The sequence below is a fragment of the Seriola dumerili genome, unplaced genomic scaffold (genome assembly GCF_002260705.1).
Source record: "Seriola dumerili isolate Sdu_G_001 unplaced genomic scaffold, Sdu_1.0 BDQW01000025.1, whole genome shotgun sequence".
Classification (NCBI taxonomy): Eukaryota; Metazoa; Chordata; class Actinopteri; order Carangiformes; family Carangidae; genus Seriola; species Seriola dumerili.
This window is the reverse complement of record NW_019174280.1, coordinates 14,497,393-14,519,344: the sequence shown is the minus strand read 5'-3', so window position 1 is coordinate 14,519,344 and position 21,952 is coordinate 14,497,393. Positions and strand designations below refer to the sequence as shown.

The 21,952-nt window shown below is 40.6% G+C and overlaps 3 protein-coding genes across 4 annotated transcripts; all 3 read right to left on the bottom strand.

Moving 5' to 3' along the window:
* Positions 1-286: 286 nt before the first annotated feature.
* Positions 287-1,383, bottom strand: gtf2h5 (general transcription factor IIH subunit 5). Its single transcript, XM_022770492.1, has 3 exons — positions 1,268-1,383; positions 828-908; positions 287-634 (listed from the first exon to the last, which is right to left on the bottom strand). The coding sequence occupies exons 2-3, from the start codon at positions 860-862 to the stop codon at positions 454-456; spliced, it is 216 nt and encodes a 71-aa protein (XP_022626213.1). The 5' UTR covers positions 863-908; positions 1,268-1,383; the 3' UTR covers positions 287-453.
* A 917-nt stretch (positions 1,384-2,300) lies between these two features.
* On the bottom strand, positions 2,301-9,011 carry serac1 (serine active site containing 1). 2 transcript variants are annotated; one of them, XM_022768913.1, is made up of 17 exons: positions 8,950-9,011; positions 8,224-8,324; positions 8,030-8,066; positions 7,767-7,909; positions 7,181-7,270; positions 6,431-6,562; positions 6,217-6,338; positions 5,976-6,104; positions 5,695-5,808; positions 5,343-5,505; positions 4,853-5,003; positions 4,607-4,748; positions 4,301-4,401; positions 3,881-3,978; positions 3,520-3,702; positions 3,281-3,424; positions 2,301-3,157 (listed from the first exon to the last, which is right to left on the bottom strand). In XM_022768913.1, the coding sequence occupies exons 2-17, from the start codon at positions 8,315-8,317 to the stop codon at positions 3,021-3,023; spliced, it is 1,980 nt and encodes a 659-aa protein (XP_022624634.1). In that variant the 5' UTR covers positions 8,318-8,324; positions 8,950-9,011; the 3' UTR covers positions 2,301-3,020. The 2 variants fall into 2 exon arrangements, with proteins under 2 accessions (XP_022624634.1, XP_022624625.1); XM_022768904.1 differs by having other exon boundaries at positions 8,224-9,008.
* Positions 9,012-10,207: 1,196 nt separating this feature from the next.
* On the bottom strand, positions 10,208-12,922 carry LOC111240427 (myc target protein 1 homolog). The gene is made up of 2 exons (XM_022770437.1): positions 12,567-12,922; positions 10,208-11,591 (listed from the first exon to the last, which is right to left on the bottom strand). Exons 1-2 carry the CDS (start codon positions 12,619-12,621, stop codon positions 11,044-11,046), a joined length of 603 nt encoding a protein of 200 aa, XP_022626158.1. The 5' UTR covers positions 12,622-12,922; the 3' UTR covers positions 10,208-11,043.
* Between the last annotated feature and the right edge of the window lie 9,030 nt (positions 12,923-21,952).

Genomic DNA, 21,952 nt, shown 5'->3' with positions numbered 1-21,952 from the left:
TCCCGACATTGACTCTCAGTCTTTGGCCTACATGCTGAAGATTCATCAATAATGTGGCTGTAAATTAGATCAGTTTCTGATGATTTCTATTATCGCTGAATAAGAGTGTATCACGTGACCAAGATGACCCCAGGCACTGCATTATGAATTCAATGTTTCTTATAGATTTACATATTTTGTTTGGTTAGTTTGCATGGTATTTCGCACGTAAAGCGCACAGTGAACTTGTTTTCTGTTTTACTCACTCTTGTAGCTCCTTGGACACAAAAGACAGCACAAATTAAGCCATTGTGCAACCAAGAAGCAAAATGCTCTGTTTTTTACTTACAGTTTTTTCACAGTAATATAACAAAAAAATACAGCAATTTTTCTATTTCAGTCTGCATTTAAAACATTGCAGTATTCATTTAATAAAGAGTCTGTAGTCCAAGAATAGACAGTTCTTTGAAAAAGTTATTTCTGCGTGATGGGGAATGAATTCTGGTCCATTAACTCGCCAACTCTATCCTGGAGGGTGTGAACCACCTCTGCCAGGATAAAGAGATGTGTGTCATCAAGGTCCTTGAGGATGAACTTCTTTCCCAAGGCCATTGTTTCATCCAGGTAGAGGAGGAACTGTTTCATGGCAGGATCACTGGTTCATTGGGGGGGAGGCGAAAACTACTGTTAGTACATTCAGCACAAATGTGAGGAATTACAGACGTAAAATGTTTTTTATCACAGTACTTTTTCTTTCTAACACCTTAGCATCAGTAGAGGCACATCTTTTTGCCAGCATTATATGAGTAGGATGCAAAATTTGTGGGCAGATTTATAGCTTTCCTTACCACTCAACAAGGACACCTTTGTGTACGTTGACCATGTTGACAGGTGCAGAGAAGTCCACAGGCGAGGAAAATACTCAAAACCTGCGGCGTAACAAACAAATGCATGAATTCCCTGGAAACACGAGCAACTAACGTAGCAAACGCTAAACTCAGGAGGAAATTCCGGTAAAGATACGTAGATCAGATAGGGAAAAGTTCGGCGTGTTTAGGTCTCAGTATCTTTCAATAAGATTTTTTTTAACATATCTTAAAGTGACTTCAGCAAACGAAAACAGTGTGCTAGCATGTAAATAACAATAGCTGGCTTTTTGTTGTGGCCTGACTAGCTTGTTAGCGCTAACGTTAGTTCTAAAGTATACAACCCCGGGGATATTTTTGCTTAATACTGCAATTTTCAAATACTGAAAAGAAAAAAAATCAGCTAATAAATGTTGACTTACCTGATTATATTCAGGCGAAGAAGTTAACGAAGACGAGAGAGGACTGACTAATGTGAAAGCGTTAGCTTCTCAAAGCATCGTAGGGTGACGTACGGTGTGTGTCGAGGGACAATCTTCTGCAATGCAAAAAATTTGGGCATGTTGCATAAATACACTTACTGAGCACTTTAGTAGGAATACCTGCGCACCTGCTGACTCATGCCAGTATCCAATCGATCATGTCGAAACAGAGCAAGGCATAAAATCATGCAGATACAGGTCAGCATATTCAGTTAATGTTCACATCAAACATCAGAATGCGGAAAAACTGATCTCCGTGACTTTGACCATGGCATCGTTGTAAGTGCTAGACGTGCTAGTATAAGTATTTCTGTAAAAGTCGTCTCGAAGTGGTTTCATGAACGTGATAATGAGTCAATTCAATAGAAACACATATGGGATGTGGTAGAACCAGGGTAGAACAGGAGATTGGCAGAATGAATGAACAGCAGACAAATCTGCACAAATGATTTAATGCAGCAAAATCTCAGAGAAACACCTTGTGGAGTCCATGCCACAAAGAAATGAGGCTGCAGTATTAGTATGGTGTTCCTAATAAAGTGCTCAGTGAGTGTATATCATTATATAATAGCTTTTGGCCAATTCAATGAATTAAGTATCTGATGAATAAGGGTATATCATCTCATTTATGCATATATTATTACCATAAAGCAGTCATGCTTGGTTATTTACATTTTCCACAATAGTCTAACACACCCAGAGATAGTAAAGGCATGTATACCACAGGAAAGGAAGATCTCTGACATTGGACATTTTTATATTGTCTCCATTTCTTTGGTCATATCACTTAACCTTAGAAGAATGTACTGTGTTCTTTTTTCAGTTTTGTCACACTGACAGCAAAAGCCTATTTCACAACATCATAGTATTAACATTGTAAAATAAATACATTAAGATGATATGTGTAGTGTAAAGCAGCTTTGAGATAAAAATGAAGCAATGCAAGAGTGTATAGAAGTCAAATAAAGCCTCCAACTTTATACATTTATTCATTGTCAGCATTGCTAGTGGCAGTTTGGACAGTTTGGAAATTAAAAACCAATTTCTTGATTAGTCCCATACAGATAAATAAAGCAACCTGAACTAATATTAATACAGGTCCATTTAAGGTAAGGCTCAGGAAGTAATATGTTTTGGCACACAATGACATGTCATACTGCAGTTATAATAAAATATAAATATAAAAATAAAATCTTAAACCATTGCTCTGGTCAGAAATGTAAGGAGCATTAGTGGCAACGACATGTCAGTGCATCTTGAACTGATACAATATGAGCATTACGCACCACATGCTAAGTTAAACTGCTATGGTTCAGATGAAATCGGAAAAAAATCCAGAAAAATAAAATCTAAAATTAATTTTTCTGAATTTACTTGTAAACATATTATGTGCTTTAAAAATTCAAACAATCTTTAAAATTCATCTGACTCACTAGTTAGAGAAACCAATCTAGGAGGATGACTAGGAGAATAAAATCATCACAACTGGCAACTCTTCAAATATATCACTGTGTAAAATACATTTAATTTCCCCAATTATACTATGATCACATTAGTGAGTGTTTATGTAAGTTTTCAACAAGAAGAGGCAGTTATGTTTCCATTTGGTTAGGGTGTGGATGGGTGACAGGGCTCTCCCCCATTTCAAGTATACAGTAGGTTGTATCAGTGTGTTTGTGTTCATATATTTCAGTCAGTGGCTGATGTAGCTCTGCAGTGCTTCCTGGATGAACTGGAGGCTGCGTTTGTACAGGAATGAGTCTTTCTTCTCTGGCTTGCATATGTTGAGATGATCTACATCCACCTCGATGAGCTCACCGATGCCAAGATCTGAAACCAAATGAGAGCAGACAAGGTAAGAGCTAAAGGAACAAGATTATTTTGGCTCATCCATTCATATTTAAGCTATATGTAACAGATAGACGTGTCTTATTTCCCACGTGTGTTGCATACTTGCTGACTGTGATGGTACCACCAGTATCTTGATCATGGGACCAATGTTTGTTGGCAGCCTCTCTGCAAAGCTCAGGACCTTGATTTCCTTTTCTCTGGCCATGTTCAAGAAGTTCTCATTTAGATTTCGCAGTGCTGGTGAGTCTTGAAACACAAGGACAACAGCTCACAGTTGATACTGAACAAGTTCTATGAAACACAAACAGTCTTGGACCTCAGAATTGATTTCATGCACTTACCTTTACAAAGTTCTCTGACTTCTATAGAGGGAAAGAGGAGATATCTGACATTGACTGAGTACTCGGCCATAGAAGTTCCACGGTGAGGAACACTATAGAACACAATGCCCTTGGTGTTTTTTAACAGCTCATGCATATCTGGGTCCTCAGAGGCATCAAGAAGCATTTTCTTCACAAGTAATCCTAACGGAAAAATCAAACGGAGGATACAGACAGATAGAGAACCTTTAAATCAGACATATACAGGCACATCTAGTTGCAGATGTTAAATAAGACCAAGACACTTGTTTTGTCATGTTGTGTTCAAGGGATGTAAGTGAAAATCTGACATGCTTGTGGAAGGAACAGTCTGACAAAATACCTCCCATACTGTGGGCTACCCAGACCACAGGCCTCTCTCCAACCCCTGCCAGCTTTAACTTCTTTAGCAGCTCTCGACTTCTGTAGGCCAAGGATTTCCTGAAGAGACGAAAACAAAGAATGAATCAACCGTTTGCTCCCTGATAGCCTGTTGCAATTGTGTATAATGAACATTTGAGATTGTAGAGCTGTATGAGTATGGGACAATTATGTCATCTCTGTTATTAAAGAGAATGAACTGATTTTGCTTAACACACTTATAAACAGAAATAAGCCTAATATTTTGTACAATGTATCAAACATCATGACTATTTCAAACTAATTAAGCTACAACTCTTAGAGAAATGAAAAGTAATAAAAGTTTCACAGTATTTCATACTTAAACTCCAGTGGACATTTTAAGAAATTACAGATTCTTCACCTCTGATTCTCAGCGGGACACTTGGCCATCCAGTCACTGAGGTGACTGTCATACTCTACTGATAGTACTCTCAGATTTGGACAGTCAGCAGCCAACCATGACTGTCAATAAAAGGACACAACAACACACAAGAACAACAGTGACAGATTATTAATTTCTTTATGATTAATCAAAATCTGTTTGGGACCTTGATCTAATTTTATTCATTTGATTTGATTTGATTTGTAGTAGGACAAACAGAGGCAGACACTGTATGGTGATCCATTATACTCCACAGTAATAAGAGGAATAAGGTGGATTTCTTACCTTTGGCCAGCACTCTGTGTAGTCATCCCTGCTTTCTGCCTCCTTCTCTTCCTCTAATGTATTGCGGTCCTTCTGCCTCCACGTTTTAAATGCTGCCCCGAGAATCCCATGGATGAAAAGCACATCTGCTTTGATTTGCTGGCTGGAAATGAAAACATTGTCAAAGACAAGTGTTGGTTTAAATGTAAAATAAAATGAAACTAATTATTAAAATTACATGACAAGAGGAATGAATTGTTTTCCTACTTGCCACGTGTTTGTGGATGGAGGATGTAGACACCATCTTGGTATTTCTCTTTCACCGTCTCCCTGTCCAGGTTGGCCAGAGCGCGAGCCGCATGAGACGCCTGCATGACATGAGGAGACTGCATCATCTCAGCCAGGACAGATACCCAGCCTGAAGGTGTTACATAGGTAGGGATGAAATGAAAAAAAAAATAGATTAGATTGATTATAATCTGTTGTTAGAATTGGGATAGAAAGTATTAAAACAAAAAATTAAAAACAGAAAAACAAACAAACAAACACAAAGTGTTAACAAGTATGAATATTGTGAAGCATGCCTGGGTTGACAGTTGATAGTCTTTGTAATTGTGAATATGTTATCTGTAGATGAAATAGGCACATGCAAAAATAGGCTTTAGATGTTGTTTTTATTAACATCCTCAATACACCCAGTCAAGATTGCACATAAGCAGAACCCTTTATGGAATAATCTGATGTGTTACAGACTTACCAGACTGGGATATGGCCTGGTGAACACTCTCATTGAGCGCCAAGTTTCCTATGATACGAACAATGTTCCTCTGAATCTTCAGGGAGTCTCTACGGAGCTGATAAACCCTCTGGAGGAGCTGCAGGCCCCCGTTGGCAACTATATGGTCACAGTGGCTCTGGACCTGTAGACAAGAAATGTGTGTGAGTAAGTTCAGACCAGTTATTCACTTCACCTTAAATGTCAGTCATATTCTCCACACACCGCACTGACTGATTCAAGAATGAGATAATAGCTCTTTCTTCAAAGAGTGCTTTGTGTTTGAATTTGTTTTCAACAAAATCAAATTTAGATGCACAAGGGACATTGTTACCTTTGAGTGCTGTACCAGTGCCTGCAGACAGAAGGATTCCACCTTCTCTGAGGGGACAGAGGTGAGGCTCTGGGCGTAGGGCAGACCATTGCCGCCAAAGCACCAAAGACCACCCTGTAACATGAGAGCACGGGTGTTAGTGACCACATTCAGAGATTTGAGTTTTCAAACCTTTCGGGCATACAATAGATTGTTGTTGTCCTGCTATTTTGTGTTCCAGGACGTCATCTTCCTAAAGACTTAAGACAGAGTACGTGTACTAATACATCTGTCATGATTACCCGTTGTGCTGCCATGGACTGAGTGCTCTCTCTGAGGGCCAGTGAAGTGAAGTACTGAACACATTTGTCCACCTCAGACAGAGGCAGAGACGCCAGCAGCTGTCTCAGTCCATCCTCTGCTGTCAAACCCTGTGGAAAAAATTGTTAACAGATCTTAGTTACCATCTTAAATTCAGTACATGTGTGAGGTGAAGCTAAGGCAAGAGAACAATAGGCATATAGTCACGCATATTATACATACATCTTCCAGATCAGGTAGCACAGGTGGGGGCAGGAAGAATCGCAGGTCTACCTGAGGAGTCCGGGCCAAGCCCACTGCTGTTCGCTGGTCTATAAATTGGGCTGCTGTCTGGTACTGGTAGTCTGTAATATAGACAACAGGTGTGACCTAATCCCTCCACATTTCACTTGTAAATACACCCAACATGATATGCAACAGTTTTTGCATATTTTACCGTGCCAGTGGTGATTATCTGCAAGCTCCTGTACAGCTGGTAGTCTGATGGCTTTATTGGCTGACTGTGTCCTCTTCAGCAGGACCCATAATGCCACCTCATGTGGGTCTGCATCTACATGGCTAAAGTGCTCTACAACATTAACAATACAGAACAAACTGATTGGCTGAACATTTAGAGAACAAAGAGTTAAAGTGTGCACAAATGTCCCTATGGGCACACTGAAATTATACTCACACTCTGTCTACGATGACTAACTATCAGGATCTACAACACCACCTGCAGATTACATCAGCTAGGAAGTTACAAACCTTGTGGTTGCAAACCTTGTGTCATCAGTTTGGCAGCTGTTCATTTTTAAAAGGTCAAAAGTCAATTTATTAGAGAGCTCACTGTAATATAATTTTGGGAGTAAGTGATAAATATAGTTATATAGGGGGAACAAAACAATCAGAATCATCTATATTACTGTCAGCTGCACAATATACTTAATGCATGAACTATGTGACATTCAAAAACAGGATGTGCATGTGCTGGGCAGGTGTTTCCTTTGTTCTTCATCCTCATACCACATAAAAATGACTGGGCACTGACTGGGTTTACTGAGAGTAAACATTTGTGCTTCTATTAGCAACAGCTTCTGCTTTCTAGTTAAAGAAACATTGGGGGGGAGTATTATGGTTTCACACTGTGGACTTTTCAGCTTGGTTTCCAGGTTAACTAGTATAAAGGCAACTTTTGGTTTCTTACCATCTAGTGATCGCAGTAAAAGCCTAGAGGATATTTCCAGAAACCGCCGTGCTGCTTTGTGAAGTTCCCTCCTTGCTTTGTGTGTAAGCCCTGAGACACACACACAATGGAAAAAATAACTACCATGGCCTTCTACAAAATCTGGGTTACATTTACACTACCACAATAACAAACTATTACTGTAGTATTGCTTGCTAGTTGGTTTCTCAGTATACAGTAGGTTGGTTGGTGATTGTTCCATGACATAAGTGAGCCTTGACTAGTGGAAGTGAGATCAGGCAGCAGACTGACCCAAATATTTAGGCAGGAAAGATAGTGAAGAGGGGAAGGAAGGAACGGCAGGAAGAAATGTTCGCAGATGTCATTGGGCATCTGGACATGACAAACTTACAATATACAAGAAATAAATGAAGCCACTCAGCATATTTGTCAGATGTCATCCAGGCTGTCTGTGGAAGTAGGGTAATATCCCAAAAAACAACACATCTAAACTAAAAAGAAAAATAGTCCTTTTAAGTTTCCTAAGGTGTTTTAAAGGGACACATCACTTCCCACTTATAAAGTCTCAATGAATGACATTTATTACCTGCAGTAAGGTTCTCCTTTTCATCTGAGGGTGTGGCTCTCAGATAAATGTAAGACTTGTACTTCTCTTGAAAAATTGCACTAGTGTCAATGGTCACAGCCTTGTCCAAGGCTACAACCTCATATGTGATAAAAAGACAGCCCCTGCAGAAAGATAATGGACAAGCTGAGGCACATTCACGATATTACACACAAACTACAAGGATGAGATTTGGCCATTTAGGAGTCAAGTAGTAAAATCTGCATGTAAATACTGTAACTTACCCCAAGACAACTGCACCAGTTACTTTAGCAACCTTCCCTACATTTCAGCAGAAAGAATTATATATTTACAAAGGCTTTAAAACAGTTTACACAAAATCATACAGGCTGAATCCGTGTTTTTAGAGTAATTAGGTCTTCGTGATTGCTGACAACAAACAGCATACACGTAGACAAATACAGGTCCATTAACTCACTTAAATCTTTCCACTGAAGCACTCTCTTCACTCCAGGAGGCCCAGCTGTGCTCAGTCTCCGGCAGCGGATCAAACGTAGAGCTGCAGCAGACATCCTCCGCCTGCATGACCCCCAGTATGGTGAGGCTAGGTTACGTAAATCAAACCGCCAAAGAAGAGCAGCCACTTACTCCAATTTGGGCTTATCTCACACTGGAAACTCAATTACGTATCGTGGGGTCAATAGCACGTTTGCTAAAGCTAATTTAATGCCAAGTACGTATATCAAAGGTACCTGATGCAAAACTTCACTGGCGCTTCACGACTGTAATGAGCGAACAAACGTACAATACCAGCATTTAACCAACTTGTGATAAATAATTAATGTCGAATACAGTCAGCGAAATAATGTTATCAGGTTATCAACTCATTCACAAGTCGTTTAGCTAACCTTAGCTAACTTAGCTGGTGTTAACTCAGAATAACTAAGTCGGTCAGTCAGTCTAACTTCATCGTTCACCGTTATCTTACACCAAAGCAAGCCTTTTGACACTCCTAACTCAAACATTAACATTAAACACAAAGCTACGTTTACCTTTAACACCAACTTACTAAAGAATTAGCTTTTGGCTAACGTGTCAGAGCTTTCAGAGCTTAACAACTGTACTGAACTGTAAGCTGCCCAGCTGACTGATTAAATTAACCTTTTCGTGCGGGTTCATTTTCATTGCTGTACAGGGACATTACCTTATTCATCGACTGACAAGTTTTAAAAGGACTGTCTTAATATTTCCCACCACTGCAGCGCCTGGTCATCACAAAAACACAACGTAAACTTGTCTCACAAATAATACGTCATGCCGCAACTAACGCGAAATGAAAAAAAAAAAAGCTATCAACAAATATGTTTTAGATTAATATCAAAACGATACTAGACGTATGCTGTTCCTTGTGTGTAGTTTTTATTCACTCGACGTGCAATAATACGATGTGTTAGTGCTGTGAGGAAAGCAGCTGTTCTTTTGGTCCTGTGAAGCTAAGGGGCTCTGGAGACATCAATGTCCTTCACCTGCCAAACTTTACTGCATCAGACCAGTTTCCCTATCAGGAAACAGCAGTCAGACTAGAGAAATAATATGCACGCTTAAAGAGGGTGGACAAAATAATAAAAACACCTGTAGTGTAGAACAATCATGAAACAAATACTAACTCTTGTCAGTGTTGGACAGGTTACTTTTGAAATGTAATGGATTACAAATGACGAATTACCCTGTTAGAAATGCAATAAGTAATGCATTTTTTTAAAAATTAATTCATTACTTTTTGATTGCTTTTAAGTACCATTCATGTACTTTGTTGGTTCCCTATAGAAATATCACTACCTAATGACCTCCCTAATGAAAACACACTGCTGAATTAATTTAGTGAGTGTTATTAGATCTCACACCTATCACACATAACACTCAGGTTGTTTGCAGATATGCCAAAACAAGGCGCTCTAGCTCAGCTAGAAGATGCAAAGCAAGAGAATAAATGTTATTCTACTAATCATCTCTTTACCAAAAAGAATACATTTGGATATAACCCCTTTGTAATCACCAACATTTTGATTTAATTAAATTTTAATTACGTAATCCGGTTACATGTAAATAGTTACTCCCCAACACCGACTTTTGTAAAGGTTGTAAAGGAGTAGGTGTTGATGCTGGTGGAAATGACTGATCAACATGGAGCTGCTGTTTGTGGTGGTGTTGTATTAAATTGCAGTTGCTTGTGTACTTCCTTTGTAAGGTATTTCCCTTATTATGTCTAATGCACTAATGGACAACATCACAATGTAAAATTGCACCACAATCTCAAAATTCAATCAACATTTGTCTAACACAGTCAATGTGTATTGTCCATGTATTGCCATACGCAAGAACAAGGCACTGCTTTGTGTGTGATAACAAACATCCTCCAAGCTTTGTATGGAAAACTCAGTCGCCGTGTTTCTGATTCTTGCTTTTTATTGCATTAACTTATGAGCAGAGTTCAGTTAATCACATTCAAACATACATAACATACAAAAACAACTTGCACCCAATGCCCTCTTTTCTGTCTCTCTCTCATGCTCACACATACATGCAAACACACACGCACGTACGCACACACACACACAGACACACAGACACTAAATTACTTTGAATGCCACACATACCCACACTATCCATATATCCACTTTTGCATTGATACATAAATGACACATCTACAATTTCTTAATTACAGGTTAACACACAAACACTCGTCTTCCTGTGGGGTACACATACACAATCCTTCTCTGTTTTGCATAGTTAATAGATGATCAGCAGGAACCAAGCAGAAGTCTTGCCTTGCATCTTGAATGCCCAGCCAACAGTATGTATTTGTAGATTTTTGCCTTGTCTAAACTAAACAAAGATTCTGTGCAAGCATACGTTAGTGTCAATCACCATTAGATACAGGCTGCTAATTTTTAAGAGGAATAATTTTGGTTCCAGTAAGCAGCCATTGCAACATTGCTGAAAGTGTCAAATGTTTGTTTCTTTTTTAAATATTTTGCATCAGTATTGAATGATGAAAGACAAGTATGCCTTTGTCAGCACCAGATATATATTAACTAACCAAAAGACATACAAAACGGGTTGTTCTTGAGTGTTATTGTGTCGAGCAGGACGCACATTCGACCTCGACTTCCTTGTTCACTCCACCCAGCCCCACCTGGACATATAAATCAATATAGCTTTAGTCCAATATCATTTGTAAATCCATTTACAACTCAGGGCTCATTCAGTTTGTGTCAGCATAGTGCTCTCTCTCCTCTCAGGTGCATGTTTCCTGATAAGCTCTAATAATGCTCTCATAAGCTGGAGGTGGGGTCTGTGTAGCATGGAAACCCCTCAGACCGTTGTTCCCCCAAAATGACTCAGGTCTGGGTGGGGTAGCAGCTGGCTGGGCTGCAGTTTGAGGTGACCCAGACGTTGTGCTTAGAGTCGGTGTACGGGGCAGCGTGGTCTGGCTTCCCTCCTCTGCCTCCCTCGCGATTTGGCTGCACTGAAGAAGAGGGTGGAAAGTGGAGGCCCTGAAGCTGGATTTGTGCCCCAGTGGGTCGAGGTGATCTGGGGAGGAAGTCTGGCGGTGGAAGCTGAAAGCAGCACTGACCAAACTGTTGTTGCTGCGCCGGTCGTAGCTGCTGTTGCGGTTAAAGCCTGGACGGTTGCGGGAAGAGGTGCGTGACCGGCGAGGCGGGCGTCGGGTGATATTGGCAGAGCCAGCTCTGCGTCGGGACATCCAGGTCAAGATAACGTAAACCAGGGCCCCCAAGACCAGGCCCACAGCCATGGACACACAGAAAGCTATGATCAGCGGGACTGTGAAGAGAGAAACATGTAACAAAAAGGATCATTTATGGTCTGCATTTTTAATTAATACTTCACAAATATCCTCCAAAGTCTTGCTTTCTACATGATTTGCATTTTATCTCTTCTACCCCATTGACATTTATACTCTTTAGGGCAAGAGTTTTAAAATAGTTATGTACATGCAATATATCTAAATGCACTTTATCCTTAATAGCAGTCTTTTTATGTCATCCCCTGGGAACGGAAGGAATTTTAATTAGAATCTATGGCCTTACCAAGATTACAAAAACCATCTGTGTGTAACAAATGGAGGATTGCCAGCAGGGTCTTACAAGATTGTGCATCTTGACAAAATAATAATAGACTTCCGTCTTTCATGTTTACCAGAGCAAGTCTCTTGGAGAAAACAAACTGATTTCATTTCTTTCCCACAAAAAAGGGCACTGACTTTTGTTCACTGCTTCTTGCCTTGGAAGCAGTTTTGCCAACATAAGCGTGCTTGGGAGAAGAGAGAGAATACAGCGGCTAAGACAAATCTTGTTGGACTTCTGCCAGGGAAAACAAATCAATTTCCTTTCAATACAGTTAAACGTTAAAAAGACTGAACTTATTTTGCCACCAGCCCATATTTCCACAGCGGGTTTTTTTCTCTAAGACTTTAGGAAAGGGGAAAACAGACACTGGCCAAAAGTCATCTGGAAATGACATTTGGGAAAACTGAGGAAAAAAAAAAAAAACAAAGAAAACATAACAGTACTTTAAAGATGTGGACTTGGAGTGTTTTTAGAAACTGAAAAAGGTTTTCTTTGACTATTCTAATTTGTTTGATCAAGTAATCTCAACAGGAACCAGGCCCACACATTAAATCTATTCCAGGGGTGATTAAAGCTTAAATTCCTGAGAGAACAAAGGTGCCAATCAGAGACCACATGAAAAAGCCAAGACCAGCTAAAAGAGAAGGGAAATTGGAAAAAAAAAACTCACCAGCATCGAAAGACTGAAGTATTTCCAGAAAGAGATTTGTGTTGTTCTCGGCCATGACTTTATCTGCTGTGTTAGAGGAGAAGAAGAGAGACTCAACTCTCAAGTCTTTATTTTAATCTCTCTTCTTCTCCCTTCTCCTCTTCCTCTGTCAAGTCTCGCCCGTCTTTCTGTTCTTCTGATGGGTTTTCCTGTCTTTTTTGCCTCCCCTCTTTCCTGTTCTCTCACTTTCTCCCTCTTTTCGTCCCTTGCTCACTTTCTCTGTCAGTGTGTCTGTCTCCCTCAGAGGGGAGACTCAGCCCAGAGGCACACAGGACTGGCGGCTAACTCTGGCAGTCGTCTTGTTTATGGAAGCGGAAAACTACACTGTCACATTTCCTGCTTTTCTGCTTGAAATTAGCAACAGGAGTGGCTTATCTATGCAGGACAGAGATCCTGGAGGTGGGGAGACGGGGTTGTTTCTATAATCACTTCCTCTCCCATCATTTCCTTCAGGTTGATTAATGTAAAACAGAATCACCCCTGCGCCGTAAGACTCAGTTCTTCAGCTTTCACCATAGGAAAGTCCAAAACACTCACCAGTGTTTTTGCTCCTTTCACAGATGATAAATATTTCGATCACTCTCCTATTTTTTCCCTCCACCACAGAGACCACAGGCGACAGTGTTGCCATTAGCTGCACCAGCACTTACAGTCTTGGGTCTGAAATGGGTGTTGAAGGCAAAACCACAGCTGGAATTGATGGTGGCAACAATATAAGTGCTTTTAATAGTTTCTCCGTTGTAATGATGCAAGAAATATGCTACTCTAGAGCATTTTTGAGTGACTATGTGGATATCTGCCTGTTTCTGTTCTGATTTGCAGCATATTTGTTAGTAAGCTCAGTCTTTCCACAGCGTCTGCCAGGTCAGCAGTGCCTGCATTGGACGTCTGGTCTTTTCCCAGTTGGAGTGATCCAGTAAAAACATTGTAGTTTGATAAGATAGAAAAGAAGCACAGATACCCTTTCAATGCAAGTTTTTTTTTTTCTTTTTTTTCTTTTCGCTCCACGACAAATCACGATACAGTGAATGAAACTGAAACTCCTCATGTTACTCTTTCTTGATGCCTCACTTAGCGTTGTTTTAATACACTCAAAGCCAAATCTGCAAGGTCATCAGTACAGTCAGAGGGAAGGATGCGAGTAGTCTTATTGGTATGTATCTTAATGTAGACCAGCCCATTTGCCCCATCAGCTTTGTATTTTATTCTGCAGTTTTATCATAATCCATCCCACATTAGTCAAGCCAACCCATTCAGTAAGACAGTAAGTTGATTTTCAGTCAAATCCTTTGTGAGTGTATTATATTAAGATGTTGACTACTTTCAGCCTTCTCACTGACAAAGAGAGAGAAATAGAGAGGCCCAACCAAAGCTTGAACTTCCTTTAATTGTTGGCTCTGCTATAAAATCTGTCCAAAATAACCAGCAGACACCCACAACACTGTGAAAAAGTATGTGTCGCCATTGTGTCTGTTTTAGTGAAACCGGTGGGTAATGACTGTTCTGTTCATAGGTGAAGGAGAAAATTCTTTGTGCTTTATAGTTAAAGTTCATGGCTTAGTCAAAATGTCATTGGGCAGAGAAATTAAAGTGTGCAGTCGTTAATATCCTAACAAGGAAATTAGCTTTGTGTAAGGACTTCACAAATAGAGGGAGCAATGAAGGATATATTTTATTATTGCTGTGTTATAAAAATCACACAGAACAGTGAGCAGTTTGTACATGTCAAACTTTGATGAATCCCCCTGAACAGTAGCTTCTGCTATACTTGGACAGCACTGTATAAACTAACATATTATAGGAGGGAAGAGGGGAAAGTGATACATTATGGGATATATATATATTTTTTTTTTTTCTCTGATCCGTAATGTTTGGATGTAGAGAGGCTGTGTTGGTAAGAAAAAAATTTCAACCATCAGGGAGCGACAGATTCTACTATGTGCTCCCTGTATTCCCTCCTTGACCAGTAGATGGAGTAACACTCCAGCATAACTTCTCAGCACATCTCATCATGTGCAGGTCCACTAACAACCTGTCCAGTACACATGTGGTCTTGCGTCTTGCTCATAGTCCAAATGAAAAAAAGCATCCAGGTTAGCTAATCAACCTCTATTTTTCCACAGAAATCACATATGAGTTAAGAGGTAACGTCTCATATTTGACATACAAACTGCTCTTAACATGTAATACTGTGTATTTGCTGCACATCCTGCTCTGATTATTATATTAGATGTATACACTACATCATCCTCCACATATTTTTTTTTAGCAGAAAACACAATTTTGACATCACACGCATTGTGCAGCTCAAAGTTGTACAGTATGCTCATGGTACGCTATGACACAAAGCAGTCACTTTACATACACTTTTTGCAAGAGTTGCGAAAACCTGTGGCCTTTTTTGTATGGAAAACAATGGAATAGAGTAGTGAGTTAAATTCCACATCTTTTTTTGATGTCTCATAACTTCTGGTACATTGGGCTGCAAATGTAAGATTAATTCATTTCACATAATTTGTAACTATAATGATTTTTTCTCTCTTTTTAAGGAAAAATCTGAGTCAGCACAAGATTGAATAGCTTATTTAGACAGATACGTTTGCAGTACATAAAATAGAGTTGCAGGCCACTATTTCTCTCTTTGGCATTATGTTGATTTTGACATGCAGGTTGACAGCAAACTTTCTAATGAGATTTTGGGAAAACTGCTGACTACGCATGAAAGAGATTACCACACTGGCGGTCTTGGTCCCAGCTCTCTGCCTGTGCAATGATTAGATAAGAAAACGGGGATTCTAACGGGGAAGATTTCCTACTGACCCACGTGCTTTGTCTCTGCTCTCTGCTCCCCTCTGCTGCAGCAATGTCTCGTCTCTCTTTTGCTGAATGCGTTTGGTCCTGAGGGGTTCTGGACGGTAGAGGTCACCCCGAGCCGAGCTGCATAAAAATGTAGGAATCAGCAGTCTGTCCCTGCTGCAGAGGAGCCGGACGAATCCAACTAAATCTCACAATGTTTCATCACACTGGCAAGTCAAACAGCTGATTCTGACATCCTAACCACAAAATGGTTAGATTCATATGTACAGTTATTGGGATGAAGTGCTGATTTTGTTGCTTCTGAGTGGGTTGTGGTTAAACTACCAAGGTAATTGATTTTACCACTGGCTTTGCTATGACAGTTGTGATTGGGCATGCCTGTAATTTGGATGGATTATATATATTTTTTTCATTATCATGGCATATAATGTTGGCCATAACCTGCCATTTTTTTTGACAATGTGTAGAAACCTTGTTATACAATTTATTCGGCCCTAAGCTTTGCCAATAATGACCTATTATCACAATAGTTTGCTTTTGGGAATGAGAGCTTTTCATGTTCAACAATTCCTAAAATCTCAATCATTCCCCCTCCCCCACGCCATATTGGCTAGCTGAGAGATTTTTCCCATAGTAAACATCATGTTTACTCAGTCACTGCTGACAAATAGTACACAGCAGAGCTTGAAAAGGGCGCCTAGACAATACAGAAAACTAGAAATCTGGACTCACAAATAGAGTGTGGAGAGCTGTTTCTGCAGATTCACAGCCATAAAATCACCCTCATTCACCTGCTCCCACTGCCACCATCTTACTAACATTAAGCCATTCCATAAATTAATCAGAGGAGCAGATGGCGCAAATATGTACACAGAACTGATTGACTTCAATGTGCGGTACATCTTTATATTCAGTATCGCATACCAAAATTGAGCTGAGGATCTGCAATCAATGAACAACTTCAACTTTTACATTTTTCATGCCCACTCCTCTATCCCCAACTTTATTGAACGACACTGTGGCCAGAGCAGCACAGCTCCCCTTTCAGCTCCTCTAAGAGCTCTCCTGAGATGATGATGAAAGGACTTGTCTAATGGGATTACACATCGCGATAAGTGCTCAGAGCCGAGTGCTTCATCACACCTCCCTCCTGCATTTCAAAGAGTGCCATTGATCTGCTGCGGAATAGCTATATCTTGGATGTAGAGTTTTAGAGACGTCTTTTATTGGCAGGGGCGTGTTTTGATTGTTTACTTATATCACTGTTTTTCTTTATAGCTGCAAATTTTGAACACATCACGAAAATTATTTTCAAGGGTAAATCTGCTATGCTTAGAATTCCAATTTGTTATTCCTACGATATTGTGCAGGATTTGATTTGTGAAATAGAACAAATCCCCCTTTAGCCTGAGCAGCAGAGATGCTGACTGTGTAGTGGTGATGTCATGAGATAAATCCTGGAGCTGGTTATTGAACAGTGAACACTGGAGCAACCCATAAGACTCAAAGAGCACCAGTGGTGACTTCATTCAAAGAAAACTATTTTTTACGTTATCCTTTAATTAGTTCAGAACATTAATCATGTCATTACAGGATCCAAGTCATCGTATTTATTTTACATTTGTGGGTATAATAGTGCACATTCTAATAAAAATGAAACTAATAACAAAACACATACATACGCATAATACATACACATACATATGCACACATATAGATCTGTATGAAAATATTTTGTAGAATATCTGTTCGTCTGGCAGGAATACAACTCAGTGGCTCGTCAGTGAGGACAGATGAGCAAAGACATTCTTTAATGAAGAAAAGTTAGAATTGATTTTTTGAAACATAAGCTTTTCATCTGGTTATCATAATTTTTGATTACAATAAATTGATAATTCAACAAAGATAGCTTTCACTGTCCAAATACACTAGTCAAACAATGACTTAAACACTACTGTAATGTCATTTATCCAGCACGTAACAAATCATAAAGCTATTAAAGATAGAGTCACTAGAAAGTCTTGATGCCCTGATTTCAACAGTTATTAGTGTTGTGTTTGTAGATGCTGACTTCAATGTCCAAAATCACACAATGTAAATCCTGTTTTAGGGTGGATTTTCCCTTTTATGTTAATTTCCCTTTTAGAAATTCACATCAAGTAAGCAATGTGTTGTTGCCGTCACAGGTCTGCTGCAGCTAATTCTGTTCTCTCTTCTTCCCTCATTTGGTCTCTCTCTCACTTTCTCATTCTCCTTCACACACACACACACATAAACACACACACACACACACACCTATTACAGTGGCGCCAGAAGATACCTGGCACACTATTGGTCCTGACGTCTCAATGAGATGGAAGAGCCATCCCTTTTGATTGGACAGCAGGTGGCAGTGCATGCAGACAAGGAAGCTGTCCTGTCTGCAGAAGTAAAAGACTCAGGCGAGGGAGGGGACCTCTGAGATGTTCAATACACACACACACACACATTCATGCTCTCATACATATACGGTAGGCACTTACATCATCACTGGAGGAGGAGCTTCACTGAGTCTGAGGATTGCAGACTGCTGCTGCAACAGGGATGACTTGAGAGGAGAAACACAGCAACATGGACACGATTGAGTCTTGATATCTTGCAGTCAGTGCGAAGACACAAAACTACTGCAGCCCAATCTGAGTCCTGATCAGAACATGAGAGCGCAGCGAGGGTGACGCGCAGGAGCTGGGACGTGACTTTAGTGACCTCAAGACAGTGGCATGGCATCACCCCGGCACTACGGACACTCTACTCGGGATATTGCCAATGTGATGCAGAAGCTGCAAGGTAGGTGTAAAATGCTTACTCACTCACACTGCTCCACCTTGGTTTGCAGTGTTTTTAGAGGTGACCTGGCGCTTGGCATGACACAGCAAAACAGTGTGAGCTAAAGGCACTTACAGTTGCTGTAAAAATCCTTTACATGCATCGTCTCCTTTCTGCTCAGGACCCTGTAAGTCTCATCTCTTGAGTGCTGGAATTCAAGTTCATAGGGCTTATAAATCTGTGGTATGGGAAGGACATAACTGAATGCGATACGCAATGTCACAGCAAGCAACACTCAAGTACACTGGAAATTTTTAGGTTGTTATCAATAGTGCTTTGTCTGGTATTCAGTTGCTATTGATGCTTTAGTTTGCTCTACTTTCTGTGGAGTTTTTTTCCTTTTCGATTGAGAGTAGAGATGGAGGTGGTAGTCTGTGCATAGAATTATGCAGTGTGGCAGATTTAATGCCATAACAACAACCAAAGCAAATGAGATTAAGTGAGTCAGTGTGTGAGAGATTGTATTATAGCATTGTCTTCGTATGCAATTACCGTCTGTGTTGATGTGTGCGTATGCTTGCTGTATGTTTGCTGTGTATGTGTCTGTGTTTACAAGCTTGCATGTGCACATACGTGTGCGTGTGTGTGTTCGTGTGTGTTTCTGTGTGTGGATAGACAGGGAAGCAGACAATAGCAAAGCTAATCCCCAGAGGAGGTGACAGGATCTATTCCCCCCCTTTTAACTCTGCTGTAATAGTTGGACAATCATATCCTCATCCTATTGTACATTAGTTTTCTGGGGCTTTAACACTAGCATGAGTTACAGGCGTGATGTTTATTCTTTTGAACCTTTGGCACATAAGAATAAGCAATTCTGGCTTTCTTATCTTATCTCACCGCTGCTCTAACTTTTCTTTCATTTGTGCAGTGTATTTGCAGCAGATATCAGCATTTATTCATTGTTTTCCCTTCCTAGAAGTCAAATAATGTGGGCGTATTGTTTTCTTACTACCATTTCACAAGCCTCCACTCGAGAACAGTGAATCTGTGTGTGGCAAAAACACACAACCCATACTGACAGGATCAGATTGATGACACTTGCAAAGTAGCAGGAAAGTCAGGTGACACCAGAGCTGAGATCCAATATGGCTGCTCCCTGTGTGGCTTCTGAGGTGGCAGATTCTGTGAAAGCTGAGAACAGCATCACCAGCCACGTGGCTCCTCTGCATCACTCTGTGCAGGTGTGGGTGCACACACTGAATCCCGATTGTACTGTGATTGATCTAATTTTAGAAGCGTCCCCTTAAGCTGTCTCTCCAGCGTGAAGACAGGTTGATGCAGATACATATTCAGGGAGAATTACACAATTAATTTCATTTTAGGATGCAGCATCTTAATCAAGAACCTGATCATCGTCAAGGAGAAATCACTATTTTCGGGATCTGAATAATATTTTATCTACACCAGAGAACTTTGGTGTTTCTGGATATCTCTGCAAACTAACAAGGTATAGTAGAGAATATGCACCCACACAAGTCCACTACTTGTAGCTAAATTCAAGAGTCACATTTAACACTCAGAGGCACAAAATGATATCAGCTGTAAATAATGCAGTTTTGCCACAAATGTGGCTTGTTCCAAAAATAATCTTCTGACTGAGCCTGCGGTTGGGGGCCAAATACTCCCTTTACCAGCAGTGGCTTTATTGCTGATGTCTCCCGGCATGTAAGCGTCTCAGATGAGATGTGCCCTGTTGCCATGGTTATCTATACAGATGGGTGGACTGAGGGTTCGTGGGGACAATCCTGCTTTAACATAGCCACGTGTGCCCTAACCACACAGACACATGGACAGTGTTTATGGTGGCTGAATTACATGGGGTTCCTCCTGCTTTGAGTGCTAGCTCTGAGTAGAGATATAGAGTACTATAAGTCTCACATGGCGTGTGGATCTGTTACAGTTTTTTCACCATTCACGCTATGTATGTTCTCCTCTGAGTACATGATCACATTAGCTTATTTACAAGGGGCACATGGAATCTAATTTGACATGATATTTTACTTGATGCGTCCTGGTTGAGGTCCATCTCCTGGGAGACGAGAGCTGAACCTGTGATGATATCATCAAGACGTTTTTGTAAGAATCAAAGCGGAACATTTGCTGTTTTCATTAGTCTGCACATGAAAGGGGAACATAACATAACATAAGCATATGTTCCTTGTCTTTGGTATCGGCAGTGTTTCTATAGGTAGTCACAAGCTTGGTCCCAAATGACAGCTCTAAATGAAATCAATGTTATCTTTGTTCAGGGTGGCTTGCTTTTCATTTCTGAGGGCTGCAGTAATCGTGTCTCTCCAGTGGGGTAATTGTTTGGAAATGGGTTATACTTATGTGTTAATATCCACTTGTTTTTGAGGAAAACCTGATTGTAATATCATTTCTTACCGCCTGAGAGTTAAACATAGGTAATCTCATGCTATTTGTATTTCTTTTAAAGCCTGATTAGATTAACATATTTTACTCCTCCTCTCAAGAGAGGACAATGTTCTCAAATTAGCCACGTTCCACAAATCACCAGATAGCATGAAATGAACTGTACTCCCTTCAGGCTCAATTTGGAAGCTATTAGTAACTGCTCAATGCAACATCAAAACAATCAAAAGTTTTGCCCCAGTTTTGGGTCTGTGTTTTTCTCCCTTCAACCATCTCTTTTGGTGTACCTCTCTGTCGCAGTGAAAAAACAGCAATTAGTGACACCATATGGCAGAGAACGGCGAGGCCGCTTTGAACACCTCCCAGCCTGAACTCCTCCATATGCTGTGGAATTTGCCTGTTTGTTGTCTCTCATTAATGAGAAAATCGATGCACTGTTTTTCCTATTTCAATTTCTCACCTGTTTTCTCTCGTCGTGGGCGGGCAGAGGAATACATTCCCGCCCACACCTCTGGGTTTTACCGTCTGCTAGCCTGTGAAGCGGACACGTTTGCTAAGTCTCATTGTGTTGGGAGCACCTGCTTGAGTTTTCTGTGTGTAGGCTGTGTGTAATCCTGTACTGGCAATTTGTTTGTGATCAGATAATACAGACGGAGATGGTCGCACATTGAGTTTCTCAGTCAGTTGAGGCTTCGGGGGTTGTGCTGTGCAAAGCAGAGTGACTGCATTCAAAGAAATATGCAGTGTAGTTTAATTTTATAAGCCCCTGCTAATGTTATTTTGGTCAAGGAAGATGCTGAGCAGGAAAGAAAGTTGAGGAAGATAGGCTAAAGGGCAAGATTGGCACATCTGGAAGACACGAGTGCCACACTGAGAGCGTTGGATTGATGAAACGGGGATGAGAGAGGCAGCGGGAAAAGCAAGAAAATGAGACTGGACAACGGGGGGAGAGACAGAGGGAGCCCACACACCAGTTTTTAAGCTCCTGATTGCTAGTGGGACTGGCACAGATCCTCAGGTTGGCACAGGGCCAGGGTGACATCCTGTTGCCAGGGGCGACATTATGGTTCGGCCGCAGCCAAGGAAAGGCCGAAGCAGACGGTCACCTTGAGCCATGCCAGCCTCCTGTTTAGTTCTGACACCACCATTTATCGTCGGCAGCTCTGGATACCACGGCTTCACACATGCATGTGCCCACACTTGCACACAGACACCGAAACAAACACTGGGTGTTAAAAATAGCCGTGATGCATCTTCTTTTTTTTCTTTTTTTTCCCCCGCTATCATACCAC

Bases quoted from the DNA above. Each gene is read 5' to 3' on its own strand.
- gtf2h5 (XM_022770492.1), bottom strand. From the start codon at position 862: ATGGTCAACGTACACAAAGGTGTCCTTGTTGAGTG. The intron at 635-827 runs GTAAGGAAAGCT...CCAATGAACCAG, and splicing joins AAAGGTGTCCTTGTTGAGTG to TGATCCTGCCATGAAACAGT.
- serac1 (XM_022768913.1), bottom strand. From the start codon at position 8,317: ATGTCTGCTGCAGCTCTACGTTTGATCCGCTGCCGGAGACTGAGCACA. The intron at 6,105-6,216 runs GTATGTATAATA...TTTTTTCCACAG, and splicing joins TGCTACCTGATCTGGAAGAT to GGTTTGACAGCAGAGGATGG. The intron at 3,425-3,519 runs GTAAGTGCATGA...TTGTGTTTCAAG, and splicing joins AGTCAGAGAACTTTGTAAAG to ACTCACCAGCACTGCGAAAT.
- LOC111240427 (XM_022770437.1), bottom strand. From the start codon at position 12,621: ATGGCCGAGAACAACACAAATCTCTTTCTGGAAATACTTCAGTCTTTC. The intron at 11,592-12,566 runs GTGAGTTTTTTT...CTCTCTTCACAG, and splicing joins ACTTCAGTCTTTCGATGCTG to TCCCGCTGATCATAGCTTTC.